This window comes from Pelophylax lessonae (genome assembly GCF_965119305.1).
Source record: "Pelophylax lessonae genome assembly, chromosome: 4".
NCBI classification, from domain to species: domain Eukaryota; kingdom Metazoa; phylum Chordata; class Amphibia; order Anura; family Ranidae; genus Pelophylax; species Pelophylax lessonae.
In genome coordinates this window covers 131,042,224-131,058,123 of record NC_138771.1, presented here as the reverse complement: position 1 = coordinate 131,058,123, position 15,900 = coordinate 131,042,224, and the positions used below count along the sequence as shown (strand labels likewise).

The following is a 15,900-nucleotide window of genomic DNA, read 5'->3' as shown; positions in this document are numbered from 1 at the left end:
AGGTTGAAGTGCAGTGAAGTGAAACTACGCCAGCTTTGTTCTTTTTTAAATTAGATTTTTACAATTTTAAAATGATAATAATAATAATAATAAACTTTATTTTATATAGTGCCTTTAGTGCCGGTTCACACTGCCGCAACCACTAAAGTCGCGTCGCTTCCAGCGCGACTTTGGCGCGACTTTGGCGCGACTTCAGCGTGAGGCGACTTTTTATTTGGCCAATCACAATATGATGTTTTGAAAAAAAAAAAGAAAAAAAAAGAAAAGAAAAAGACAGCTGGAAAGACACTGCATTAGTTTTCTACTAAAAATTATAAGAAAAATGCTTTTTTTTAGGGGTTCTGGACATGCTACAGAGCTGAAACTTGGCAGGTACACTTTTTAGACCCGCCAGACACTAAATACAAAAAATGACATGCCTGCCTAAAAAAATGCCCGCTAAATGCCTGCAAGAAAAAAAGCCAGCCGCAGAGAAGCCGTATTACTGAAAATATAATAAAAATGCTGTTTTTTAGGGGTTCTGGACATGCTACAGAGCTGAAACTTGACAGGTAGACTTTTTAGACCCCCCAGACACTAAATACAAAAAATGACATGCCTGCCTAAAAAAATGCCCGATAAATGCCTGCAAGAATAAAAGCCAGCCGCAGAGAAGCCGTATTACTGAAAATATAATAAAAATGCTGTTTTTTAGGGGTTCTGGACATGCTACAGAGCTGAAACTTGACAGGTACACTTTTTAGACCCCCCAGACACTAAATACAAAAAATGACATGCCTGCCTAAAAAGAAGCCCGATAAATGCCAGAAAGAAAAAAAGACAGCTGGAAAGACACTGCATTAGTTTTCTACTAAAAATTATAAGAAAAATGCTGTTTTTTAGGGGTTCTGGACATGCTACAGAGCTGAAACTTGACAGGTACACTTTTTAGACCCCCCAGACACTAAATACAAAAAATGACATGCCTGCCTAAAAAAATGCCCGCTAAATGCCTGCAAGAAAAAAAGCCAGCCGCAGAGAAGCCGTATTACTTAAAATATAATAAAAGTGCTGTTTTTTAGGGGTTCTGGACATGCTACAGAGCTGAAACTTGACAGGTACACTTTTTAGACCCCCCAGACACTAAATACAAAATATGACATGCCTGCCTAAAAAAATGCCCGATAAATGCAAGAAAGAAAAAAAGCCAGCCGCAGAGAAGCCGTATTACTGAAAATATAATAAAAATGCTGTTTTTTAGGGGTTCTGGACATGCTACAGAGCTGAAACTTGACAGGTACACTTTTTAGACCCCCCAGACGCTAAATACAAAAAATGACATGCCTGCCTAAAAAAATGCCCGATAAATGCCTGCAAGAACAAAGGCCAGGTTGACAGAAGACATATTAATGTTTTAATAAAAATGATGCTCTTTTCTTGTTCAATACCATTTTTTTGCAAAGTCGGATGACAAGTCGGATCACAAGTCGCTTCAATTAAGATAAGGAGGCGACTCCCAATGAAGTATATGGGACAGGTCGGATCACTGGTCGCCTCAAAGTAGTACAGGACCCTTTTCTGAAGTCGGAGCGACCTTAGTAGCGGCAATTAAGACGGCACTGATTGAATTACATTGCTTTGGTTATGTCAAGCGACCTGGGGCGACACAAGTCGCCTCGTGAGTTGCCCTAGTGTGAATGGGCACTTAAAGGCAGCTTCTCAAAGCCCTTTACAAGGAAAACACAAGGAATACACAGAATAACAACAAGGAAAAAATTGACAATTAAGTGAAATCTTGTCTAAAGAAAAAACGTTTTTAGATTTGATTTAAATGAGCTTAGAGAAGATGACTCTCTGATGTTCTTTGGAAGTGAATTCAAGAGTTTTGGAGAATGGGAAGGGTCTGTATCACATTGAGTATAGGTGAGTAGGGGGGACACACAGACAGGCCAGTATTTGACGAGGGGAGGTTACGAAGGGGGGGGGTACGTTGATAAGAGATAATGGGGTGCCAAGTCATGAAGAGCCTTATAGATGAGCAGGGGGATCTTAAAGTCTATGCAAAATCTGATTGTTAGCCAGTGCAAGAATGCCAGGATAGGGGTAATATGATCACTTGTACCAGACCAGGACCGGTGCCAGACTATTTTGCGCCCTAGGCAAGACCAGCTACTTGCGCCCCCCCCAAAAAAAAAAACATTTTAAAAACAGGGTCATTGCACTATGGGTGAGCAGGGTTTTGGGTAGAAATGCATCTGTGGTGTCACTGGAATAAAAAATTCCCTGCATTGGTGGTTTCACTAGAAGGACAAATGTCCTTGTGTCCGTGTTCTCACTGGAAGAAAAACATTGTCCCTGCGTCCATCATATATGATGTGCACCAGAAAATTTAAGGGGCTTGGGAGGTAGGAAGCTGGTAGTGGGGTACAGGGGGGATGAAGATGACAGGGAGTGGGATGGTAGGAAGATGACAGGGGGGATGAAGATGACAGGGGGTGGGGTGGTAGGAAGATGATGGGGATGAAGATGACAGGGGGTGGGATAGTAGGAAGATGATGGGGGATGAAGATGACAGGGGGTGGGATGGTAGGAAGATGATGGGGATGAAGATGACAGGGGTGGGATGGTAGGAAGATGATCTGGGATGAAGATGACAGGGGGTGGGATGGTAGGAAGATGACAGGGGGGGTGAAGATGACAGGGGGTGGGATGGTGGGAAGCTGATGGGGGATGAAGATGACAGGGGGTGGGATGGAGGGAAGCTGATGGGGGATGAAGATGACAGGGGGTGGGTTAGTAGGAAGATGACAGGGGGGATGAAGATGACAGGGGGTGGGATGGTAGGAAGATGACAGGGGGTGGGATGGGGGGAGGCTGATGGGGGATGAAGATGACAGGGGGTGGGATGGTAGGAAGATGACAGGGGGGATGAAGATGACAGGGGGTGGGATGGTAAGAAGATGACAGGGGGGATGAAGATGACAGGGGGTGGAATGGGGGGAAGCTGACGGGGGATGAAGATGACAGGGGGTATGAAGATGTCAGGTGGTGGGGTGGGGTGGGGTGGGGTGGTAGGAAGATGACATACACCCCCCTCAGCTTCATACACCCCTCCATCTCCATACACCCCCCCAGCTTCATACACCCCTCCATCTCCATACACCCCCCCAGCTTCACACACTCCTCCATCTCCATACACCCCCCCTATCTCCACCCCCCCTAGCACCATACACCCCCCCAGCTCCATACACTCCCCCCCTTGCAAGTTAGTATTAGTTATAAACATCAAAGACCTCAGATCAGAGTGGCGCTGTTGCAGAGAGTGAAGAGCTTCTGCCCGCCTCTCTCCTCTGTGTACAGGAAACACACAGGAAGGGGGAGGGACGGGTTCAGTGCTCGTCTCTGCTCTGCACTGACACAGGCAGCTGGGGAGAGAGACCAGCTGCCGTGTGTGTGTAACTCACGGGCGGCGTGCGGGAACCAAGCCGCCCGCACCGCCGCGAGCATTCCGGGACTCAGCCCTTATTCGCCGGGGACGATCCCGGCGAATCAGGGATGCTTGGGAGCGGGAGGTATGGTTGCGCCCTAGGCGGCAGTGCACCCTAGGCGGCTACCTTGTTCGCCTAGCGGTAGCGCTGGCCCTGGTCAGGACTTAGTCAGGATTCTGGCTGCAGAATTTTGTACATATTGTAGTTGATTAATAGTGGATTAAGGTACACCAGCAAGTAGAGCATTGCAGTAGTGAAGTCGGGAGCACACAAATGTATGGATCAGCTTCTCAGCTACAATGTATGATAGCAAAGGATGCAGCCGAGCAATGTTTCTCAGATGGAAAAAAGATGTTCTGACAACATTTGGATCAAAGGTTAAATTAACATCAAATATCACCCCTAAATGTTTCTATTTAGACTGAAGCTCAAGTAAAGCACCATCTATAGATAAGCTATCAAGACTGGCCTTACATAATTTATAGGGGGTGCCAATAAGCATGACTTCAGTCTTGTCACCGTTTAATTGAAGGAAATTATGGGCCATCAATGTTTTTATAAAATACGTATCATTGAATTTCACACTTTAGTAAATAGGACTTACAGGTATTAAAGGAGTGAATGTGCCCTTCACCAAACATTCACTGCAGGTATATCTCTCTGGAGCATGTCTTTTAAATGACACCGTTTGTCATCTTGATTCAGCCTGAAGAATTGTTTTTCACACACATTTTTCACTTTTTACGCTCTAGCACCATGAAATGTAAATGTCATCCAGAATTCTGTTTGATAGATCTCACTGAATATTCTTCTTTAACTTTTATTTGTACCTTTAATATGTTTGAACTGCAGGGTATCGAAATTATTGTAATTTCTTAATTGTGGAAGCCACCGAGTGTCACCCAGTGGTTAGAGCGTTTTGTCTGCTCATGAAACCTCCTAAGTGGAAACAACCAGATTTGGAAGAAGGTGAGTCAGTTCTTCCTCAACTCTCTTCTTCCATACGGACATGAGACCATAGGGTTGATTTACTAAAATAGGAGAGTGTAGAATCTGGTTCAGCTGTGCATAGTAGCCAATCAGCTTCTATCTTCAGCTTGTTCAATTAATCTTTGAATAAAACTTGGAAGCGGATTGGTGGGCCGCACAAGATTTTGCAGTCTACAGTTTTAGTAAATCAATCCCAGTGTTCCCTACAATACCTGATACTTAAGACACCATGTCATCCTTGTCACAACATTTTATACAATATGCTCTACAATATGCTTTATTGTTAGAGTATAAATAAAATCAGCACTACCGGTATGGTCCTATTACTCAGTGCTGATGTTATGCTCCACAATCTGATACAGAAAACTGATGGACCAATTAGAAAACACTCACTCTGTGAACCAAAGAGAAACTCTATTTAATATTTTCTCTGCCATCTTAGCTAGATATGGAACATGCAATAATTTACATGATTAGTAACATCACGTAAACGCAAATTGAAGGAGGAAGTAAAACAAATTTTCGGGTTTGCAATTGGGGTGACTTACATTTACATGCATTTCCTGAGTGTTATTATGAATGCATTTAAATTACTTTTATGTGCTTTGTTGTATGCAAAAATGTTAATATGCATTTTGTATGAAGCACAGAATAACATTATACACATAGACACAAGTTTGTTAATGACTGCAACATTTATTTGAGCACATTACACAATAAAGTGTATGTAAAATGCAAATGTAATGCATAATGAATAAGCCCTAATGCTGTTGCTGTCTCTGAAATATAAAACGGAACTCCAGAAAAACAGCTATATACACATTTTAAATACATAGCCATGTGTTAAAGGTCAACACTGTGCACATACACATTTGTTTAAATATATTCCTCAGCAGTCACAAGGGATATAAATCCAATTTGTGAGCACCAAACGCCTTTACAAACCAAGATATTACTTTGTAAGTAGTGGTGAAATCATCACTGTGTGCTAGCCTAAACAGAGCTGTGGGAGGACCCAGCAGGTCCACCTACTAGAGGCTTCTAACAGGGTGTTAGAACATTATTCTTTACATCTGGGAGGATGTCTGTTGTACTTTCTGTCACTGTTTGCCCTAGTGTTGTCCTTGTGCAATTATGTTAGGTTCATTTTATGGCTAGCCCTGGGGTTGTTAGGTAGCCTATATGTCTTTCAACTATTCTCCCGAGTAGGAGATAAAACTACCTGGTGGGAGGAGCCAAGGGATCCTAGGAAAAGGGACGTTCTAATACCCTTTCCTCCTGGGGGGGGGCATTGGAGAGAGAGATCGCTTAGTACAGGATAGAATGAAAACAGCATTGATGTGATTATGGTCGCCTGTATCTTATGAGAACTGTCGTTTGTGATTATCACTACTTTTCCCCTTTTGCACTGCCAGCGCCGCTAAGATTAATGTACTGAAAATTTTTAGGAGTGTTTTTGTCCTTGTACTATAACTTCGGATTTACTTACCATATATTTGGACCTGTAAAATATAGCATTTGTTGTCGCTAAGTTTAGTAAACACCATGGAAAAACGGGACATCTTGTCTTTCTTATGCTATGTATGCAAAATAGCCTATACTTGGGGCAGTAAAAATATGAGGGGTCTTCAAAAAGTTTCCGCACTTTTATCTTTTCGCTGGAAACAGTGCGCGCGGAATGAGTTGTAATTGGTCATGTTTGAGTGTAATGTGACTAGTCAGTCTGGCAAGCCGGCTGACCTTGCGGTTTAGTATAAGAGTTGTCACGCTGTGGTGAAGATAGCTGCAAAACCTAAGAGGAACAATGTTTTGTCATAGGTGTGCCGGGAGCACAAATTAATCTCCTCATGTGTGCTCAGTATGGGGATAAAGTTCTCTCTTGTAGAGTTGTTTATGAGTGGGAGGCTATAGAACACCCAGCTTATAGTACGGAGTTAGGGTCATCTGATTTCCGCCTTTTTGAACCTCTCAAAGAAACTGTAAGGGGAAGAAGATTTTCATGTGATGATGATGTGAAAGCTGCAGGGCATCAGTGGCACTGGCTCAACCAAAAACATTTTTTGCTGATGCTGGGAAAAATGCATCAAAGGTAGGTGACTATGTAGGAACGTGATGTACTTTGTGTTTTGAAATTCCTAATATATAGAGTCAAAAAAGTGTGGAGAATTTTTGAAGAACCTTCCTATTAAAATCAGTTCTGGTTGGGAATGAGTGGTGGCTTAGTGCAGGAGGGTCCACTTGCTTGGAGATGGTAAGAAAGGTTCTCCTGGGTATACATGCCTGGCAATCTGGGCCCCTATGTCTCTGCATCTCAGGTTTTTGGTAGGACTTCCTGCAGACTAGGCCTGGAACCATGGTAGACAGAGAGGCCTCTTACAGGTAAGTGAACAATTGTTATCAGACATGGTCTTAGGGCCAGGGTGAGTGAGAAACCTGAAAAAGTGGCAAACCGCAGGGATGGTTGCCAGGGTCTCAGACCAGTCATCACTGAGAATTTAACTGTAGGCTTCAGTGCAAGAATGGGGTTAACAAGCTATTGCAATTACAAGCTACAAGCTACTGCTACATTACTGCTTGCAGAAAACTCCAGGAGAGGAGATGGTCTGGATACTAGACCAGTCATTCTTCATAGAGAGAGAGCAGCAGTAAGTGGTCATGTTTACTGGAAGCTCCTGCATAGAGACAACATTTCACACAATATTACTGCACAGATCTGGAAGAAATACACACCAGGATACCAAGATTCAAACAAGAATACACATGCCTATTGTTTTTAGACAATATTTTCTTATCTTGTCTTGTGAATGATCCATCCACCCCTACCATGGCCAGAATAGTGACCTGTTTTTTCACAGTTGCTGGGAATATAGTTTGGTCATCACCAATGTGCCCCAGCCTGGGATTGGGCAATGAAGAGCAGCATACTCATAAGGTCATCCCTCTCCTTCTATAGGCATGTTCAAAGTATTGTGTGACAGCACTGGTAATTAGCTCTGAATGTGTCTCATCCTACAGGAATATTGCCTCTAAAACGAATATGTTTTTATTTGTCTGAATATTATTTTGATAATAAAGGCATGTAGATAACATTTTGCATACATGATTATAATGGATTTATACTTTTATCAGTTGGCCCTTAAAGTAGAATTCCAGCTCCAACCTAAAGTAGGGTACACACTTGTAGAAAATCTGCCAAAAATTCCCGTCCGAGGTAAAATCGTACGATTTTCGGCTAGTGTGTACACAACTTTCAGCAGCCGATGCCGACATTTTCAACGGAAAAAAACAGAGAGACAAACACCAAAATTTTTATTGTCCGTCCCCAGACGACCAATTTTCGTTTAATGTGTATGCAGTACGTCTGCGAAAAATCGGATACTAAAGACCACGCATGATCTGAAGTTGCTGACGACCCGGAAGTCTAGGAACAAATGTCCCAAAAAAAAATCGGATGAGAAATTTCGTGAACATTATGCACTGTCAACTAAAAACAGACCGCTGAGCATGAGAGAGAAAAATTGGAGGATATTTTGACCGATTTTCGTCAAGTGTGTACGAGCCTTAAGAGCTGGGATTTTTTAGGTGCCAATAACTCAATTCATAATCACATTTTAAATTTCAATAATTTTATTCAGAACTTTTGTTAAAAAACAAGAAAATAAATTAATTGAAGATAATTCATTTTTAATATACACATAGTAGATTAATTGCAGTTGCTTGTCCTAGTGTAGTAATCGCTACATGTTTTTCCGTTTGGATGGACTTCCTCAGTTACTGCAAGCACTCTTAATCCTTGTGGAACTATTTGGTGGATTGGATTCCCTTTTTGAGGGCTGCCTTAAAGCTCTCACTTCTTGGTGGGTCTTTGTTCAGACCTTAAAGCCATTTACCTGCTTTGATTGCCCCTCCTGCAGCTGATTAATACAGTTTCTCTACTGGCCTTTGGAAAAGGACATTTCTCTTTCCCCCTGCTTGGTGTAAAAATCAGATTTTAATTCTTGTTTGAACATTCAATGTGAATCTAACTAAATGTGTTTCTGTGGTGTGGTAGTGCCTATCCTCTGTGGAAACCCATCAAAACAGCAAAACATGTAGGGATTGCCACACCAAGACGAGCAACTGCAATGAATCTACTATGTGGATTTTAAACATGAATATTTTTAAGAATTTATAATTATTTATTTTCTTGTTTTTTAACAAAAGTTACAATTGAGTACTGTCCGTGATACTTTTTTTATTTGCACTAACATAACAAAAGCTCTTAACAAAAGTTATAAATAAAATATTTTTAATATGTGATTATGAGTTGAGTTATTGGCACCTACAAAAAATTCCAGCTCTTATATAGAGCATTCCAAGTGTCTGGTTCTTAGTCTTAAAAATGTTCCCACCCCCTCCTAACACCTATGCTGGCTAACCTGTGTAAAAAAAGATGCATATACTTGCCTATTTTCAGCCTGCCCTGGTCCAGTCCTGTGATACGGCTACCCTTTGTCAGCGGGTTGCAAGGGAGAGGAAGGAGCACCAACAATGGCTGGGACATGGGAACAAATGGGCGATGTCTCCTCTCTCCAAATTCTCAGCCATTGTTGAGAGTTGTCTCCTCTGCAGTGCAGCAATAGCTGGCTGACACATGGGATCATGTAACTGCACCAGAGCGGGCTTAAAAAAGTAAGTATATACATCTCTTTTACAAAGGTTAGCCAGCATATGCGTTAGCAGGGGGTGGGAACATTTTTAAGACTAGTAAGGTTTAGGATGAAATTCTACTTTAATTAATGAAAAATCAGTCTTAGTCAGTGATACCTCGAATCATCAAATCAGGTCCAATCATACTGGAAATTGATTTTTGGAGAATGAACGTTTTAATCCGAATATTCTAGGTCAGCACAGTCTGTTAAAAGACATTTGTTTCTTCGCACATTGGTATATAAGACCACTGAAATGCCCATAATGTCTATATCATCTGACTACATTCTGCTAGTAGGATAAACCTGCATCATTGTACAAACATCTACATCTAACTCTGTACCTATATTCTTTCTTTATTTCTCCTGTATAGGAATTCATCTGATGCCTGCAGATGGCCGAATGATGAAGGGTGCACGCTCTCAACTTGCTCGAGCCCGCTGGGGTCTAGCATATACACTCATTCACAATCCATCTCTGCTGTGCCACCGAGGATCCAAAAGCATCAACGGAGGATCTCCCATTCGTCCTACGTAGCGCCTGGCATAAACCAGGGACATTCCAGTGACATAGTCTACCTCCCACCTCCCTATCCTCCTATCCCCTAGATGCTCTGCTGGGCAGGGTGGGGTTTTTTAGGGGAATGGTGGCCCCTTGATTTTGTAGTTTTAGTAAGGTATTTGTCTCCTTAGGTTGTTCTTTTCAAATGAATCTGCTGTATGTGTATTTTGTGAATAGTTTTAAATGTGTTTCCATTATAAAAAGTTAACATCTCAGACTTTTGTTATCTCATCTATTACATAAAATTCAGTATTTACATATACAGTATATACCATTTACATTTCTTCCATATGTAGAATAATACTATCATTTTATGGTTACATAGATGATGTGAAAATTGCACAAAGAGCAATGTAAAGGTTGTCATTTCTGGTCTCCTGAAAATTTCTAATTGTCTGCTAGCATTTGGCTTCAGAATTTTCTGAATCACTGGCCTGGAACAAGGATACCGATTGGGAATGTCAGGGTAAAAGCTGAACTTCAGGCAAGCAAAAACTAAACACACAAATACATTTATATATAAGAGCTGTTTTACCTGCCAAGGGGTTTGTGATTCTGTTCATTAATTTCTAAGATTTACACAGTCCTGCCAGGCAGCATAGCCAGCTTGGAGAGCTGGATTTTCTCTACTGCAGTCAAGTAATACAACTGGGTATTTTATTGTATTTGTGATGGATCAATTATTAAGGAGAAGCAACATACTGATGAGCTCCTCTCTCTCTGTCATTTGTTCTCTCTTCCCTTATTAGCATGTCCTTTGTTAGCACATGAGCATTGATGCTCAGCTGACTGGCTCCTGGTGCTGCTTCTCTTTCTCAAACTGTACAGAAAATTACAAGAACCTTATATTAGGTGGAATTCAAGTACTTAGACTAGTTACTTTTAATGATTTTTAATGAACACTTACATGCATGACTTAAAGTGATTGTAAACGATCACCTTGTAAAACAACCCATTCAGTTTAAAATAAAAATAAAAGGCAAATTATTTCACATTCCCTCTGTTCTCAGCTGCACATGAGCTGGAGGAGGAGAAGCAGCAGTACACTGATCTTCCTAGTAAATGACTGTGCAGCAGGGGCGTGTCAGGACAAGTCTGATCATTGGAGGAGAGCATACTGATTTTCCAGCATAGCTAGAGAGCTGACCACGGTGTGTTCTCCCACTTAGTGTAATCAGTTTTTAATAGGAAAGTAGAGGGACTGGCAGGGATACCAGGGATTTCACACAAAAGAAGCAATGCAAAGAGAACAGGATACTTTCCTATACAAGTTCATGGTACAGCAGGCACATTTTAGGAATATGAAGTTTTGGGGTAAAAAACGCTTTAACTACTTGATCTCCAAAGTGTTTTATCCCCTTCATGACCTGACCATTTTTTGCTTTTCAGTACCGCACATGTACATGATCAAGCCTGCCCGTGCCACCCACCTGCAGTAGATGTACTATGGGTGGGCTGGAAGTAGTTAGGCTGGCCATACACTTTGCAATGTTCCCTGAGTTCCTAAAAAAAATGTCTGAAACTTTTTTATAGGTTGCCCTGTCTCTTTCCCTTGCTCAAAACCCTTTGATCCAAAAATCAAAGGAGCTGAGTAGAAAATTGTCACCCGAACAGATGTTTGGGTATTCTAACAGCCACCAGTGCCAGTTGTTAAAATATGATAGCTTGGCAGGGGGGATTCATCCATCTGCGCTATTTGCCTGAATGGAGGAGCATGTTGGATTTTTTCTTTCAGTCTGCAGGCTGAAGGGAAAAAAATTCTGTCAGTGTACACCCAGCTTTAGCTCCTAACCTGTATATTGTCTCCAGGTCAGTGGCTTAAAAAACACTAAGTGTTTGGATTATCATGAAAATCAGAGAAATAATATTTTTAAGAGAGGTCAATGATGGTAGCTGTCTAATGGCACTTTTCCACTGCAAGTACCGGCTCGGCTCTACTCGGCCCTACTTGGCCCTGCTTGGCCCGGTTTGCTTTTCCACTGCTGGTACCGCATGGTACGGTGTTGGAACGGTTCGGTACGGTACGGTATGGTTTGCTTTTCCACTAAAGCAGTACTAAAGTTAAGTGGGTGGGATAACAACGGGGTGGGTGGGATTCTCTGACCAATCAGTGGCTAGTAGTGACTGCATGCAAAGGATTGTGGGATATGGTACCGGGTATGGTACCTCTTGGAACCACAATCGAGGTGGTACTGTTTTTGAGAGCCGTACCGTTCGGTTCCATGCAGTGGAAAAGCGCCGCCGTACCATACTGTACCAAACCGTTCCTACACCATACCATGCGGTACCAGCAGTGGAAAAGCACAAAAGCGAGCCGAACCGTTCGGTTCCATGCAGTGGAAAAGCGCCATAAGTCTCTCAGTGCATTTCCCTTAGTATACGCCACATGTGAATAAGACACAAAATTATACAGTACTTTGCTTGCATGTGATCTGGAATATTTTTTCTCTGTGATATATAAGATTCAGATCGCTGTGAAGACAATGTTTGGAAATACTTTGCATTCAAAAATGATGTACCACAAAAGCAACATATGCCAAGGTATCCTGCAAATTGGCACTACATGTGAAGCTTCATTCATCAGTGACACTACTTTTCCAGACTCTATAAACAGTAGTAACTTCTCCCCTGGCTCATTAGGCCATCCTGAAATTTTATCATGAATAAGAGATACAGAAATGTCGCCAGTGTTTTTTTCAGTTTGATTGGACACATGACATAAGTAGGTACGGCCTTGTTTCTCAGGGCTTAATATAATACTTCCATTTGCAAATCTTTTAATGGCTACCCCAAAGCTTTCTTGTGTTTTGTCCTTCTTGTGGATTATCATATATGGAACTCCAACCTCTTTGCAAAGCAGCAAAGTATTTCCCAGTCCAGGGTCATCACCTATAACCTCAATGGGCTTTCTGCACTTTAGAAGATCAGGCACCTTTTCCAGTGAAACTCCTTTTAGCTCGTTAGGAGTTACACAGTTGATATCACCTCTTTTATCAACAGTAGCTTGAACTGTTTTAATCCAATCCATTAGCCATGACAAAGAACATGAGCAGTGGAAGTCATTATGATGTAACTGAAGGTGGGACAAATTTGTCAATGGATCAAAAACTCCTTCAGGCAGAGAAAATAAATGATTGTTGCTGAGCTGCAGGGATCTTAAACTTCTGGAGTTTTTGAATGCTTCTGGTAGGACTGTAGCTAGTTTGTTGTTGTTGAGGTTAAGAAACTGAAGATATTTAAGGGCTGCTAGATCTCGCCATGGGAAGTCCAGGAGTTGGTTATGACTCAGGTCCAGATTCTTCAGGTTTGTCAGATTTTGAAATGTGCCAGGCTGTATAGTGGTGATTTTGTTATGAGCTAGCCACAGAAATGTCACTTTTAAAATATTGGCAAAGGAGTAAGCATTGAGGTCGCTTATGTCGTTGACAGAGAGGGTAAGATGTCTAAGGTCAAATGGAAGATCTGTTGGTACATTTATTAGATTACGGTAGGAGCAGTCAACAGTGGGTTGGGTAGCTTCAGTGCACTGGCATGTCTCTGGGCAACATGTGCTTGGAACCAGGAACAGATAACCAATAATGGCAAAGAACTGGATGTAGATACCCATGATGCATAAGAACCAGAAATGGGATGGGATAACGCAGAGAAAAAAAAGATGATGATAATTTTCCTAATGTCAATTACATTCCAGGAGCTGTGGTGAGCTTTTTTTGATCTTTAAGGAGGACAGACAATGTGGCTTGGCATTACCTTTTTGCTTTTGTCATACCTGTGTGGGGATATCATTATTAGTAAAGAGTATGTGTAGGCGTTACCAAACCTCCTCTCTCCCATTAGAGCAAATCCCAGCATTTTTTTTTTTACCTTTTTTCTGTAATAAGAAATGTTATTTCTCTATGTGCCATCACCATTAGACTTGTTCAATTTGAGCAAGGCTGGCTTCTGGGAACTTAGTTTCCACTAATTATGGCACCTCCTATCCCAGAACTACATCTCCCAAGAACTCTTTCTTTAACCTCCCTGGCGGTATAATTATGTCAGGAATTATGTACCAAAAGCGGTACAATTTTTTGCATGGAAATTTGGCGTTATGTATTATAGGCCTACAATTCTTAGTAATTACTGACTTAAACCTGACCAAACAAGACTCTAGTAGACATCCCAGATGTGATAAATTTGAAACACAAACGCATGAATTATAATCTAATCAATAATATAATTTTATTATATAATATATAATATATATATATATATATAAAAAGGAGGTGATACAATGTAATCTGAAATCATATATAATAAAATATAATAAATATATATATAATATATAATATATATTATATATATATATATATATATATAATATACATATATAATATAAATGTATTATATATAATTTCAGATTACATTGTATCACCTCCTTTTTATATATATATAGTATATATTATATAATAAGATAATATATACTATATATATATAAAAAGGAGGTGATACAATATAAGGAGGTTATATATATATATATATATATATATATATATATATATATATATATATATAAATATATATATATATGTGTGTTTTTGTTGGTGCAACTTTTGAATTTCCCTCCCAGTTCCACTTCCCATTGCTGCTGCAGGGAACGGAACCAGGAAGTCATCAGAGCGACGGACGAGCATCGGGGATCTCGGTGGCGATCACAGCAATGGGAGATCATCGCTGGATCGCCGGGAGAAGGTAAGGGACACCGCTGCATGCTCTGCACACTCTGAACATCTACCCCGAGCATGACTCGGGGATACCGATAGTAGCATGAAAAATCCACTCCGAGTCACGCTCGGGGATACCGCTAAGGGAGTTAAGCCTAGTACACATGATCAGAAAATTGTCTGGAAAAATACTGCCTTCGAAGTGATTGTACGATAATTCATTCAAAATGATTTGAAGGGACAAAACACAAATATTTTTCTTGTACGATACCAGATCGTACGATTTCCATTAAATCAGCACAGTTTTTGCTGGAAAATACAATACCAATACAATACATTACATCACTTCCAAAGTTGTATGCTGTTGTATTAGAATTTAAAAAAATTAACCTCTTCATTTTTGATATGGAGGCTAGCATGCAAAAAAAAAAAAAAAAAACGGACAATCATTCGTCCAATTATCTAATCATGTGTACGACCCTTTACACACAGTGCATGAGCAGACTTTTGAGAGTCAAGACAGCATTGTTGGTTTGTTAGATAGAAATGAATGTATGTTTGTGATATGGGATGAAGAGGGGTGGAGCTTAGTAGTACACCCGGCAGAGCTGACAGTGTTGGTTCGGAGTTCAATGCAGCAGAGACACTGGGCTTGATTCACTAAAACTGGAGAGTGCAAACTCTGGTGCAGTTGTGTACAGTAGCCAATCAGCTTCTAACTTCAGCTCGTTCAATAAAGCTTTGACAAAAAACCTAAAAGCTGATTGGTTTCCCTGCAGAGCTGCACCAGAATTTGCACTCTTCAGTTTTAGTAAATTAACCCCTGTGTTGTCCCAAACAAGTAAGAAATATACTGGATTTCTGGCAGATCAGCAGGTATCTTTTTGTGCTTATTGCATCTTTAATAGCATTCAACCTGGGAAAATGTGCATGTATTGCAAACTTTCTGAATAGGTTTTATTAATTTTTTTCTTAATTTTATTATGTGGAATTCCAATCTGATGACATGTAAGGCATCACATCTGCCTTTTATTCTGAACTTCATAATACATTCTCTCCCTATCTCTCTTTCAGTCTCTGCAATCTTCTTGTGTTGTTTGATATCAGCCTCCCTCCATTCTGTCTCCGTCTGGAAACGGAGCTGTAGGATTTCTGCCAGGCCCTGTTCACACACTTTCCTCTCACATGACTAAGCCAAATGTTCTGTATGCATAACATGTGAAAACGTTCCTTTCCACTGTTGTAGCAGTGACCCATCTATGACTTGCTTTTTTGACTTTTTCAACATAATTATAGGTTAACGTGTTCATTGTATTCTATGAGCGCTTAGTTTTACCCTCCTCAGTGCTTTTTTGGGACATGTTCTGTGATCATCTCCGTGACATCAGCTCCTATTTATGTAACCGGATATCTCTATTGCCCTTTTCAGTCTGTTTTCTGGACTTCTCTGATGTTCCTTTTCATCTTTCACAAATGCCTTTTCCCCAGAT

At 40.8% G+C, this 15,900-nt stretch overlaps 2 protein-coding genes across 2 annotated transcripts in view; one reads left to right on the top strand and one right to left on the bottom strand.

The window, feature by feature from the left end:
• Positions 1 to 9,922, top strand: part of STRA6 (signaling receptor and transporter of retinol STRA6) — a 101,525-nt gene extending 91,603 nt beyond the window's left edge. Inside the window, exons 17-18 of the mRNA XM_082254939.1 lie at positions 4,320 to 4,436; positions 9,520 to 9,922. Coding sequence (XP_082111065.1) covers positions 4,320 to 4,436; positions 9,520 to 9,683 — 281 coding nt within the window. The 3' untranslated portion in view covers positions 9,684 to 9,922. The remainder of the gene's footprint in view (positions 1 to 4,319; positions 4,437 to 9,519) is intronic.
• Positions 9,923 to 12,171: 2,249 nt separating this feature from the next.
• On the bottom strand, positions 12,172 to 13,353 carry LOC309552554 (immunoglobulin superfamily containing leucine-rich repeat protein-like; the record flags this gene model as incomplete). Its single annotated transcript, XM_082253507.1, has 1 exon — positions 12,172 to 13,353. The coding sequence occupies exon 1, from the start codon at positions 13,312 to 13,314 to the stop codon at positions 12,172 to 12,174; it is 1,143 nt and encodes a 380-aa protein (XP_082109633.1). The 5' UTR covers positions 13,315 to 13,353.
• Between the last annotated feature and the right edge of the window lie 2,547 nt (positions 13,354 to 15,900).